At 40.7% G+C, this 13968-nt stretch overlaps 1 protein-coding gene across 2 annotated transcripts in view; it reads left to right on the top strand.

The window, feature by feature from the left end:
• The first annotated feature begins 1366 nt into the window (after nucleotides 1–1366).
• Nucleotides 1367–13968, top strand: part of VTA1 (vesicle trafficking 1) — a 1322571-nt gene continuing 1309969 nt past the window's right edge. Inside the window, exon 1 of one of the 2 annotated variants that reach the window (XM_044058895.1) lies at nucleotides 1367–1463. In XM_044058895.1, the coding sequence (XP_043914830.1) occupies nucleotides 1382–1463 (82 nt within the window). In that variant the 5' untranslated portion in view covers nucleotides 1367–1381. Of the gene's footprint in view, nucleotides 1682–13968 lie in introns of both variants that reach the window. The other variant, XM_044058858.1, reaches the window with a different exon arrangement.

The following is a 13968-nucleotide window of genomic DNA, read 5'->3' as shown; positions in this document are numbered from 1 at the left end:
GTACCACCACCCCTCTAATTTATGATGACCTCCACAAAGTATGAAGGCAAAAGAAAGCAAACCGAGTACTACTGGCAGTTTACACACCTCATGCTCACATTGCAGCAAGTCCAAAAGTTTATCTACGGGCGTTCCCGACACTGGAATGATTACGCGTGCAATCTTAGTATTTCAAATGTTAAAACGCAAGTCTAAGAATTTGTACTCAACAACTGAAACATAATGTATACGTAAGAGTGTGTTTTATTTTTCAAGTGCTATGCCTCTCAACTATCCAGATTTTTGGTCCGTTCTTCATAAGATTTGAGATTTTCTGGCAAATCACTGCAGAAGGAAATTTGAAATCGCTAAATAATGACAGTCTTTGAGATTCACACTTTATATATTTCAGAAAATGCATGCTAACACAAAGCTAGTTATTCTAGAAACGTTCTCGGTTTATAAGAGTGCTCTCCCTATTTTGGGGGCCTTTAGGGTTACCACCTTTTCAAATGGCCAAAGTGGGACATTTTTGGTACAAACATCAGATTTTACAGGCCGACACATACCCACGATCAGTACAAAAGTTAGAACTTAAATTTTTTGCCTAAATGAAAGCTTATTCTTGTAGCATTTTAGTTGCTTATTCTGTTTCTTATAACATTTAGGTATTTTAGACACAGAATAACTGTTTTATGCAACTATTACATAAAATATAGGAAATAATTTTGTCCTAAAATCTCAGGACATTTGCCATTTTTACAATTTTTTTGTCAGGACACAACTGCCCAAAGAGGGACTGTCCCTCGCAAAGTGGGACAGGTGGTAACCCTAGGGGCCTTTGTCGTCCCCTAGGGTTGCCACCTTTTGAAATGCCCAGAGTGGGACATTTTTGGTACAGACGTCAGATTTTGCAGGCCGAAACATACCCATGGCCAGTACAAAGGACAGAACTTCACTTTTTTGCCTAAGTAAAAGCTTATTCTTGTAGCATTTTAGTTGTCTGTTCTGTTTCTTTTAACATTTAGGTGTTTCAGATACACAATAACTGTTTTATGCAACTATTACATAAAATATTGGAAATAATTTTGTCCTAAAATCTCAGGACATTTGCCATTTTTACATTTTTTTTGCCCAAAGAGGGACTATCCTTCGCAAAGTGGGAGGACAGGTGGTAACACTATCGTCCCCCAATTTTAAACTTTGTACGGCTTTTCTTTCGCTAACAGGTTAGGTGATGCTCTCAGCTGCAGCGGAACAGTTCTGTTGGTTGACAGCAACATGCGAACAAAATCAGTTCTCAGAGGCTAACTTTTATTTTCTAGTTTCATTACGTATAATTTGTTTTGTTCTTTATTTAGTTCAACAGCTGTACACACCACTTCGCAATTTTTCTGCAGCAATGTTTTCTGATTCGCTACTCACGTTGAAACACAGTTGGTCACCTGACTATCCTCTACTGAGTTTTCACCGGAAGCGGAAGAGTAAGTTACTGTTTAGGGAAGCGTTTCTTCTAGTGTGGAGTTCAGTGTTTCTGAGAACTTTCTTTAGTAGTTACATACAAGACCAGCTTTTAAACGTGATATCATGGCTACAGCGTTACCCGGTCTTCCCTCACTGCCCCCTCAGTTTAAACCCATTCAACATCACTTAAGAACTGCGCAGGAACATGATAAGAGAGATCCAGTGGTCGCCTATTACTGTGAGTCTGCAGTTTGTTTTATACCTGCCTTTTGTATGGGGCTAGCTTGTAATCTAGGAAGGAATAGGCGCTTCGTACCTAGAACTCCGTTACTATGATAATTAAGTCTATAGTACCAGCAAACGTAGGGATCGTTCTTAACTCATTTTCAGAAAAGTCGAAGTCTAATTAACTGGAATGACATCAGTTTATTTTGGTTGGTGAACTCGGATTTTTGTACAGGTTGACTTGTAACTGATGTTTAAGAAACACGGTAGTGTCGCCCTCGAGATTCTGAGTTATATGAAACTGCTCTCTTGGATCTCCTAGACATACCTTGAAACCTCTTAGAGCAAGAAATATGTATAAAGCCCAGCAAAATGTGTATGGGGGAGGGGAGGCAAAGGCTCAAAAATAGGGGGGATAGATTTTAAATATTGCTCTTAGAAAGTTGCTAGAGTACAGAGTTTGTTTTAACATACATTTTCTGATAAATTTGAAGTCTGAAACCCAAATGTATATCCTTTATCATCCCGGTGATTTGTCAGAAAACGCCAAATTTTTTGAGGAACAAACCAAAAGTATGAGCTGAAAATCTGGACAGATGAGATGTATGCTACTAGAAAAGAAGTGGCTCATTGACAGGTGAGCGCTGGTCCTGGCATTTTCACGTTCTTCCTTGCTGTTTAACAGCGTGGGTGGAGGTTGATGGCATTCGAGGTAGCAAGTCACCTCACCCATGAAGTTTTTTTTTCTGGTAGTGAAACTGGAAACACATTATTTGACCAGACTGTTACAGGATTCAAAGCCATTGGATTGATGTCAAACAGCATCAGCCACATTGGCTTTGCTAAAAGAAGTGCAGTAATCTCACAACTCAAACTACTTTCATTTTCTGAAAACTACTCACCGCACCTAATGCATTGCATAACCATTTAGTCCATTTACCAACTAGTTCAGTTATGTTAATCCAGATTTTCATAGACTTGAGCTTGAAACATTTTGTATGTAGGAAGGAGATGTTGGATTGCTTTGTTATCCCCAAACTTAGCACAGTATTTTTGTTTACAAGACAATCGTATACAATTTGTAGTGTGCCAGACTGCTGTCCTACTTTGTGATTGATGCAGGATGTGCAATAAACTTTCATACATATCGTTTTCATCCATGGCCCAAACTGAGATGTTAAGATGGTCTTGTGTTGCTTTTAAAACCTGCTTACAAGTTGCCTCTTATAATAGGGTTATGAGTCGTCGTAACTTTATTTTACGTTTATATTCTTCTGTCTTTTCAAATGATTTATTTCTAAGTATTGTGATTGCAGTATGTTGTCTTTTTTGTATTCTATTTTAACTGTACAATGTAAATGGATTAATTCTAGGCAACACTGTCAAAATGTTCTCATGTTTTCAGACAATTATGGAACAGTAGTACTAGTTTTCAGTTTTTCCTATGTTCAGGCAATGTTCTCATGTTTTCAGGTTCATGGTAACAATTGTACATCAGTACTAGCTGTCAGTCTATGTTCAAACAATGATAGTTCGGTCTTCAGAATATAGCATATACCAGTTTCAGTTATGCTTTTGTCTGTGTTTAGTTAAGACTGGCAAAAGATACTCTCTTAGTTTAGTTTCCAGAATATACACAGCTATTTTTAAATGTTCAGTATATGCTAATGTAAGTTTCAGAATATGACATTCAAATTTAGTTATGTGTTCAGTATAGTGCATCTCAGTCAAATCTCAAAATACATCACATTATTCAGTCATTAGTTAAGGGTAAAGTACAGAATTACATTATTCAGTCAGTTAAGGTTAAAGTAACAGAATTTTACAGGTTTATTAAAATAAGTTTAAATAATAGGTCATAGTAGTTATTCAGTATACTCAAGGTATAACATGGTAGGCGTAATTTGACAATTAATTTACAATTACAGTGTACTTTACATAATTATTGTACATTAATCAGAAATTAAGGACACTAACAGACAATGCAAAAGTATACACTTGAAATACTATTATAACTTAAGTATTCATAAAAGTTAATTATTTATTTATTTTATTTTACATTTGTTGACCGGGTTAGTCTGGCTGGGCAGAAAGCCCTTTTTCATAATTGACCCGGGGAGAAAAGCTCCATTAGAGTACAAAAAGTAACAGTTTAGTGTACAGATTACATCTCAGAGTAAGCAAAAAACTGTTTGCAGTATTTACATTACAGTCAAGATTAAACAGTAGTTTAGCAGTAAGGCTTTTGCAGAGCATAGTATAGAAGTAAACTGTGGGGATGAGTGGGGGTAATATGGGGGTTAAGAATCAAGAATAGAAGAGAGGGAGGTTGGAAATAGGCAGTGGGGAAAAGGGTTAGAGGAAGGGGCTAGACATAATAGGGATGTTGTATAGGTAGAATTAGATTTGAGATGAGACTGGAGGTTGAGGAAAGAAAACATGTGGAACTAGAGGAGAGAGAGGTATGTAATGTAGAATAGTATGAAGGTTAGAGGAGAGAAAAGCAGGATAAAGTGGATATTGTTTACGGTGGCTGACTGCAGTGGCAGTACCAGTGATTTTTGAGGTGTTCCTTTAAAGCTGCTTTGAATAATTTTGTTTTTTTAAGGGACCTTATCTCTTGAGGCAGTTTATTCCAGGACATGGATGGGTGGTAGCTATAAATTTTACATCTAGTTTTGGTTTTGTAGATTTGGAGTGACTTTTGGTTAGAGCTTCTTAGTTGTCTGGAGAGAGAGTAGGAGATGAGTGGCATGAGTGTTGGACAATATGAAGGCAAGTAAAGGACAGAGTGAAGAATGGAGACTGTGAGAGTAAAAGTTGGTGATTTAACCAGTTCATTAGTTTTAGAGAGATGCAATGATGGGATTTATAGTTTTGATGTGCTGCAAAGTGAGTGATTTTATTGTATGTGGTTTTAAGTTTGGTGTTAAAAAGGTAAGTAGCATTATAGAGCAAATTCAAATAAAAATTCATAGACACAAGTTAACACAGAATATGATAAAATAGTCACATCCAACTGAATAAAATAAAAATAGATTCCCATCAGCGTGTAGGATGATTTTCTCCCAAAATTTATTAGTAACAACCACCAAATATAAGCGCTTTCATCTCACAATGAGACTTCATCAGATCTGATGAAGTCTCATTGTGAGATGAAAGCGCTTATATTTGGTGGTTGTTACTAATAAATTTTGGGAGAAAATCATCCTACACGCTGATTGGAATCTATTTTTATTTTAACACAGAATATGGTAATTATGTTTCAAGACCATTATCTTTTTAGTGCAGATTTCAATTAGCTTTCAGAAAATAGCCATCATGCTTGATAGGTTATGCAATAAAAACAAACAGTACAATGTGTAAATATGCAAATCCATAAATAATAGAAAAAGGTTGCATTTGCTATAAGAAAAAGACATCATAGTAGCTAAAGCACCAGTTCATAAGATAAAAACATAGGTAATAAACAATGTAGCTTTACCATTACAGAAGCATATAGAGATGTAAAAGAAAAATAGCAGGGTTAACAGTTTGTACTCCTAACTTAAATAAAAATTCACAAAGACAAGTTAATCAGTTTTAAAAGCCACAAAATTAAAAGACATACATTTTTCAGAATAATGTACAGGTTTTAAATATATCACTCATACATCAAAACTTAGACTTAAAGATTCTGAAAACTATGAATTTAGATAATATATAATTAATTAGTAGAGTTAAAAGATAAATGCTCGTGACACCTAGTGGTCAAAATTAAATTTGCAGGTTTACCAAATAACCTTTTTTATTTTCAGATTACAGATGCTGTGTTCTTGGCTTTGGAGAGAGTGTTTTTTATCTATATCAATCAAAGCTCCTCATTAGCACTCTTCAAGAAAAATCTTGATGATTGGATGGGAAATAGGAAATTCACCCCGGGGATCACCTCTGTGGCTCTGCTCGACAGTGGCACAGGAAAATCATTTTCTTGGGTGGCAAAAGCCAGGGTACCTTTTTGGCTGGGCTTGTATAGGCCCCAGGGCCGATAGCCTAGTACCTACCTATGAACCTATAGGTAGTTTATTCCAGAGTATGGGAAGGCTCTGGTACAGGAATCTATCCCTCCTGCATGTTCTTTTTATTGTGGTGACAAGGTTTAGGTCCCTAGAGCGTGTAGCTCGGAGGGATTGGGATTTCTTTAAGTGGAGCATGTCCAACAGCTCTGGGTTTGACATAGCTTTGTATGTTAGGCAGAGATCACTTCTGAGTAGGCGATATGCGACTGAGTAAAGCTGGAGTTTTTTGAGGCGGTCTGCGTAGAGTATCTGTTTGAGGCCGGTAATCCTCTTTGTGAGGTATTTCTGCGACCTTTCCAGTTGTTGTAGATGGCTTGTGATGTACATACCAAAAGGGGCATTGTACTCTATAATGGTTTAATGAGTGATGAGTACAGGGGAACAATGACCTCTTTTTTTTGGGATGAGAAACCTTTTGTGATGAGGTGTGCCATGTAGAAGGATTTCCTGACTACTGTGGCGATGTGATTATCAAAGGAGAGACTACTGTCCACCTGTGTCCCAAGGTCTCTTATCACACTTTCGGTGTTAAGTATACTACCGCCTATGTTGTAGTTCATGGGTACAGAATTTTTACCAAAGGGGATGCCAATGCACTTTTTGGCATTGAACATGAGGCCATGGCTTTGACACCAGGCATCTGTCTCAGTGAGGCCCTTTTGTAGGATGTCCACATCGTTAGGAGTTTCGATTTATGGCTCCTAGTTTGCAGTCATCTGCAAACTTCGTTAGCCAAAGACCTTCTGTGCTAGCCTGTACGTCAGAGAAGTAGATACCAAACAGGAGAGGATCCAGGACTGAACCCTGCGGTACTCCACTTGTCACTGGTCTGACATCTGATTTGGAGTCTGCTACTTTCACAGTGTGGGTTCTGTCAGTGAGCCAGTTGGAAACCCATCTTGTGACATAGGGATTTATACCTAGTTTAGTGAGTTTATCTATAATTCCAGATTGGGGGATGGTGTCGAAAGCCTTGGCAAGATCTAGATAGGCTGTGTGAACCACCTTACCCTTGTCTGTAGCTTTGGTGACTGCTTCAAAGAAGTCTATCAGGTTTAGGAGACATGGTCTGCCTTATACAAACCCAAACTGGGTCGGGTACAGAGTTTGGAGATTACCATTGTCTTTGTTTATAAGTTCCATGATGATAAGTTCTATGGCCTTGCAGACCAGGCTCGTCAGGCTAATGGGGCGGTAGTTCCCGGGGTCCGTGGTGGCTCCCCCCTTGTGGAGTGGAATAACCGTCGCTGTGCACCATTCAGCAGATACAAAGCCTGAGGTGAGACTGTGATTGAACATGGCACTTAGGTGGGGTGCCAGTTCATTCTGTAGTTCGTGTAGAACACAGCCTGGGATGTTGTCTGGTCCCATGGATGCTGTGTTCTTGGCTTTGGAGAGTGTGGTTTTTACCTGTGCAGTCGTGATTACAGAAACTTTGCATTCTTCTGATATAGAGATGGGCTCTTTAGGGGGTGAGAGGGGGTAAAGTTAGCACTGAACCTATCTGCCAGGATGTTGGCAATATCAGTTGGGTCTGTATATTTAGTGCCATTGTGCTGTAACTCAGAGCAGATCTGAGTGTTGCCATTGAGATTCTTGACATTGCTATAGAATGCTTTGTGGTTGTCTTTAGAATGTGGCGATTTTGTTTTCGTAACTAGCTTTGGAGGATTTTATCAGCTATCGCACCTTCTTACTGGGGCTGACCAGGGAGCTCCTCCACTCATGGGATTTTACTCTCTTTTGCAACAGTTTCTTCCTTCTGTTGTACAGTTTGTTTATGGCAGGGAACCACTAGATTGGCTTCCTTTTTTTGGAGGATAGCATCTTGGTTTTGTTTGGAATAGCATGGCCCATGCACTCATGTAAGTGCTTATAAAGTGCAATTGTGTAGAATTCAGTAGTCGTAACTGTATTGTCCATCTGCATGGGTGTCATGAAGTTCACCACTTCTGTCTTAAGAAGCATGAAGTTGGCTTTGGAGAAATTTTTTACCATGGTTTCCTTAATGGGGGGTGGGGGCAGGATGTGGCTATCTAGGGTAATTAGCTTATGGTCGATTGGACCAATGAGGCATTGACTTCAGGTGTGGAACACTGGTCACTCATGTTGGTAATGACTAGATCTAGAATATTGTTGCCCCTGGTGGGGGTGTGGATAAGTTGATCCGGGGCATTGGAGTTTATGAATTCCAGAAAGCATTGAGCGAAGGAGTTGGTACATGAGTAGTTTTCCCAGTTAATGGTGGGGTAGTTGAAATCGCCCATTATTAGGGTGTTTGGTTGAACCCTTATATTTTCCAGTACATCAAGAAAAGAGGAGTGGAAATCCTGGGGCATGGTGGGTGATCTGTAGCAAGTTACAATTTGGTTTGCAGTTTTGCCCAGAGTTAGTCGCACTTAGATAACCTCGGCTGCATTATGCTGAGCAGCTAGCCTGGAGGTGTGGATATCCTTAATGAATATGGACACACCTCCACCTTTGGTGTTCCGGTCCAGGTTACATGGCCGAAAAGTGTGGTATGAGTTATATCCTGGTAGTGCAGGGGTGCTCTCTGGAGCCTTGAGCCAGGTCTCAGTCACTGCACAGAAATCGATGTTCTCTATTTTAAGGAGTGCCTCGAGTGAGTGCATTTTGAGATTTAGACTTCTAGCATTGAGTAGTATCACCCTCAGTTTTTGCTTGCCTGTTCCTGTTACGGTGATGAATTTGTCATTTGAACTTTGCCTAAGAAAGGCACTATAGGGGTGGCAAGAACCTTAGCCAGTATCCGGAATCCCAGGGGTGACAGGTGCAGGCCATCTCTGGCAAAGCATCGTGGTCTGTCGACCATGTCATCCCAGGCAGACAGATACTGGATCCCTTTAGAATGACACCAGAAGCTTAGCCAATTGTTGAAGTCCATCATTTTGTCCTTGTACTGCGGCATCATTCTGGGTGATGGCAGATTGCTACTCAGGGCTAGGGTCATACCTGCCTGGGCTACAAGATTGGTGAGCTCTTCCATGTCCCTTTTCATGTAGTCCAGGGAGGTACATCTCAGGTTGTTCACACCAACATGGAGAATGACAGAGTCGTATTTGTACTTGTTGTGGAGTGACCTGAGTGCGTGGGTTATGTGTCGGATCCTGACAGGCAGCTGACAGTAACCTTCTCTTTTTTTAGCCTGGCGAGTGGGACATCAGTCTGCCTGACTATAGAGTCACCTAGTGTGTTGGGTACGTTGTTTGTCCTTATTGGCTGTGGTTGAGTGGCACACTGAGTCTGCGGGCTAGGTGTCATTTGGGTTGTGTTGGGGGATGGATTTTGCTTGCATTTCTGCTTTGGATGTCTCTGTTGCGTGAGCAGATTATTATTGAGAGCCTCCGCAAATGTTTCTGTGTTTCTATGTGTGGATTTTGGTGGTGTAGATTTAGTGAGACTATGTGATGAGTGTGGTGTGGTGCAAGTGTTTACCTTCTCCTCTTGACTTTCAAGTTCAGTCTTGATTGGAGAGAGCTTTACCTCCAGTTTGGCTAGATAAGTGCATCTCTCACAGGTTGTAGTGTTGGGCGGTAGGAGGAGAGGGTTGTCTATGTACATGAGGCAATTTCTACATTGCCCCAAGATGCCCAGATTCATCAGATAGACAGGAGAGAACACTGGGAGCTGACCCTTGGACATGCCTGAATAAAAAACTATTTTCCCTCTAGATAAGTGAGGAAAGTTAGTACAAGAACTGTAGCAGACTATCATGAGACTGTATTGTACTTTTTAAAGGTAGTGAGCCCTCCCCCCGACAGTCTAAAAGTGACTTTTTAAAAAAAATTTACTGGCTCTTGCAGTTTGTTTTCTCAAGGAAAGTGACCCCATTTTTCAGCTTGACCAGACAACAAACTGTCAGTCCCACATCCCTATGGAAGCTGCTGATGCCATTATTAACACTGTTGGCTCCACTTATCTTGTCAAAAAAAAAAAAAAACTTAACATGTAGCTAGCTAGCTGCTCCACATCAACCTTCTTTGGACAAGAGTAATTTACACAGTCTGGCTGTGGGTTTAATTCAGGCTCTTGTGCCTTCTTATAAAACAGTTTCTGGTAAAAGAAAGAGGGATACCTTTTTCCCCTGAAAGATTCTACATTTGGACAGGAAGATTAAGGGACAGACCTTTTTTTTTCTTATGACTTCTGGTTCAGACTCATAGCAGAGCTCAGTTTTTGATTCTCCATGTGAAAGTTTATTTTTCTCTGAGACTATTTCCAGAATGTGCTAGTGTTTTCGGTAGCAAACTGAGGTTTCTCAGCCTCTCAGAAAATAGTATGAACTATTACAGATGGAATTTCCAGAGCCCTTAACCTGTTCCTCCAGTTCTGTCAACCTTCGGGGATTTGTGTGTTAATGCTTGCAGTTTTTCCTGAGAGTCCACCAGTTGCCCCAAAAAGGGCAGATAGAATGTATAAAGTTTTTCAGTCTTATGCTTATATATACTCTCTTCCCAAACCTTACCCAACCACTATAAATTGAGTTAATCCTACTGCTGCTAAACATTTACTTAAATCTAATCCTACCCTTTCTGATAAGGATGGGAAGATTATTGCTAAGTATGGGGGAAAAAACACATGCTTCTGCAAATTTGATTTTCAGAATTTTGAATTGTCAGGCTCATATATTTAGTTTTGTTCAGACTAACTGTGAAAGTATGAGGAATGATTTGTCTGCAGTTTCTTCTTGTGAGGAAAAATCGTATTTCAATAATTTTGTTTTTTCTGTTCTACAAGTCGGTACTCATTGTTTACACTGTGATTATGATTTGGTTGATATTTATTCAAAGGCTTTAGCCACTGGTACTTTGAGAAGCTTGCCTGGCTTGTTTGTCAGAACCTCCCAGGTGGTGATAATACTGATATTTTAAATTCTCCTTTGGGTAGATCATAGGAGATTACTAGGCTAATGGCTGTGGGGCCCTTACAAGCTTAGCCAAGAGTTTATCCCTAAAAAAGAAACCTTAATTAGCACCTGTCAACCCTGTCAAATGAGGGACACAGGTGGAACCCCTGGGACAAATTTTCCCATCCACTCGTCAAGGTTGTGTTTGAAGACAGTCAGCGACATACTTTGTTTGATGTGTATGGGGAATTTATTTCAGAGACTGTGCAGCCTCTAGGAGACAAATCTGTCTCTCCAGCAGGTTTTGTTAATGTCACACTTTAGATTTAGGCCTTTCGATTGGATAATGCGTGAGGAATTAGACTTGGCTATGGAGCATCTCTAGCAGACCAGGGTGTGAGATTGCCTTGGAGGTGAGGCACAGATCATCTCTGAGCAATCCATACGATACCAAATAGAGTGATAGTGTTTTGAGCCTGTGCACATAGAACAGGTGATGGAGGCCATGGATTCTCTTTGTAAGGTATTTCTGTGGCCTTTTCAATTGGTGCAGGTGTTTGGAGAGATGCATACCAGATGGGGCTTGTTGTACTCAGTTATTGGCCTAATGAGGGAGGAGTACAGAGAGGTATTATCCTCCTTTTTTTCTGGATGCAATCCCTTTACTTATGAGATGAACCAAGTAAAAGGCTTTTCTGACCACTGTCGCTACATAATGGTCAAATGTGAGATTATTGTCAACCTGTGTACCCAGGTCTCTCACCACAGGTTGTGTGCTTAGGGGGTTGCCGTTGATGTGGTAATCAGTAGGGGCTGTATTTTTGCTGAACAGTATGATAATACATTTTTTTGTGTTTAACTTAAGGCCATGACTTTGACACTAGTCATTTGTTGCTGTGAGACCCTCTTGTAGTGTGTTAACATAATTTGTGGAGTCAGTGACAGCACCCAATTTACAGTCATCCGCAAACATAGTCAGCCACAGGCCTTTTGTCTTTGCCTGGACCTCTGAGAAGTAGATGCCAAACAGTAGGGGTCCCAGGACAGATCCCTTGGGAACACCACTAGTGACAGGTCTGCTGTCAGAGGTGGAGGCACCTATTTTGACCTTGTGGGTCTTATCATTGAGCCAGTTGGCCACCCACCTGATGAGATAGGGATTTACGCCAAGTTGTGTTAGCTTTTTGATGCCCAAGTGGGGGATTGTGTCAAAGGCTTTGGCCAAGTAAGGATAAGCTGTATGTACTGATTTTCCCCACGTCCAGTACCTTGGTGACAGTCTCAAAAAAGTCAGCCAGATTCAACAGGCAAGATCTGCCCTTGACGAATTCGAACTGGGTGGGGTCAAGTGCTTGGAGATTGCCTATGTCCTTGTTTGAGAGTCATAATAATACACTCCATGGCTTTACAGCTCAGACTTGTCAAGCTAATGGGGCAATAGTTTCCAGGGTCAGTAGTGGCACCACCTTTGTGCAAAGGGATGACAAGGGCAATTTTCCACTCTGCTGGAATGAAGCTTGTATGTAGGCTATGGTTGAATAGGGTGCTCAATGGCAAGGCTAGGTCTTGCTGGAGATGGTGCAGAATACAGCCTTGGATACTGTCAGGTCCCATGGAAGCTGTATTCTTTGCCTTGGATTGGGCCTTTAACACTTGCTGTATGGAGATGTAAGGTGTGGGACAAGTATCAGGGATGTCGAATGGGCCTTTGGGGGGACAGGGGTGTGAAGTTTGCGCTGAACCTATATGCTAGTAGGTTGGTTAAGTCAACGGGATCAGTGTAAGTGGTACTGTTATGAAATAATTCTGAACAAATCTGGGCTTTGCCTTGAAGGTTCCTGATATAACTGAAAAAGGCTTTGTGGTTAGCCTTTGTTTCGGAGGCTAGTTTAGATTCATAATTGGCGTTGGAGGTTTTCACTGGCAATATAATTTGCGTGTCGGGGCTAAGGAGGGAGTTTTTCCAATTGGAAATGTGTGCCTTTTTACCCTTGGACAACAGTTTCTTCCTTTTGTTGTAAAGCTTGTTGATAGAGGATGTCCACCAGATAGGTTTTGTGTTTCCTTGAGGAGCAGGTTTTAGTTCTTTTGGGTATGGCTGAGTCCATGCATTTGTACAGCTGCTTGTATATTGCACTGGTGTACTGTTTAGCATATTTGTCTGCATTCTCTGAGGGGGTTGGTGGTGTGAAGCTATTGATACCCTCCCTTAGAAGATTGTAGTCAGCTTTTGAGATGTTTTTTAGCCTGGTTACAGCTTGGGGGGGGGGGGCTGAATAGGAGAGACTCTTCAAATTTAGTTTTTGTCTACTTTATTGCAGAGTTGATCAAAAACTGTGATGAGGGGGGAAAGTTGATATAGGGACTCTCTTATTTTTCAGCCTTGCTTTTCCAAAATTTTCTAAAGGATTATGTAACCCCTCATACAGTTTTGGCAAAAAACAAATTGGTTTCCCCAAAATATAGATAAACAGACTTGCTAGAAAAAAATGGCAAGGGGAATTCTAGGTGGAGTTCAGTAACCACCCAGCCCAAGGACAGTCCAACTATTGATGGAAATTTCTCTCCCCTCCCACCCTAGTATTCCCTTTTCCTTTCAAGAAAGCCTGAATCTCCACTTTTTTTTATCGGCAGCAGGTAGTTTCAAACAAAGGGTTCTGAAGATCATTCTTCAAGGTTTTTGCGCTTGTTTCTACTCAGCAAAGCTCCTCGTGGTCCTGCAGAGTGGTGCTAGCAGCAGAGAGACAAAAAGAGCGACTGCTTACCTGATTAATTATATTTTATTCTGCTATTACTTGTGCAACTGTCCATCTGCTCCTTTACCTGTTTTAATCTGTTTTAAGCTGTTTTACTGCAATTTTTTTACTTGCACTTTGAAAAGTCTGTCCTGTTTGTTGAAATTTACCTGTTGAGGCTACACACTCAAGTGCGCTAGCCTGTGTTATATATTTACTGCATTTTCTGCTGTTTGTGTACTAAAAAAGGAAAAATCAAAAAAAAAAATATCCTTGTTTCCCGCCTTTCCTGACCTAGAGTACTCCAAATACAGGCTTTGCTGTATTCTGGACTTTTGGAAAGTTCCTGTGTTGCCCATTTCCTTTCTTGGATAATAGGTGGCTTCTTTGTTCACCAGTGGGAGTGGGGAGCTTAGAGCAGCCTATCTATCCCTGGAGGAGTGTTCCTAGCACAAGAATCTGGTAGTCTATTGGCCGTTTTGGGCCAATTTCTAGCTCTTTCAAGTCCCCCTGTATAAAACTCGCTTTGGCGTGGCTTTGCGCATAGCGCAGCATCGGGCAGCGCCGCTTAATCAGGTTTAAACCAGTCTTGGCTCCACAAAGTCTGCTCTTCACTTTTTCCTATAGAACTGCTGTAGCT

The sequence above is a fragment of the Protopterus annectens genome, chromosome 1.part0 (genome assembly GCF_019279795.1).
Source record: "Protopterus annectens isolate FY-2018-M chromosome 1.part0, PAN1.0, whole genome shotgun sequence".
Classification (NCBI taxonomy): Eukaryota; Metazoa; Chordata; order Ceratodontiformes; family Protopteridae; genus Protopterus; species Protopterus annectens.
The sequence above is the reverse complement of the archived record's forward strand: the minus strand, read 5'-3'. Positions and strand labels throughout refer to the sequence as shown.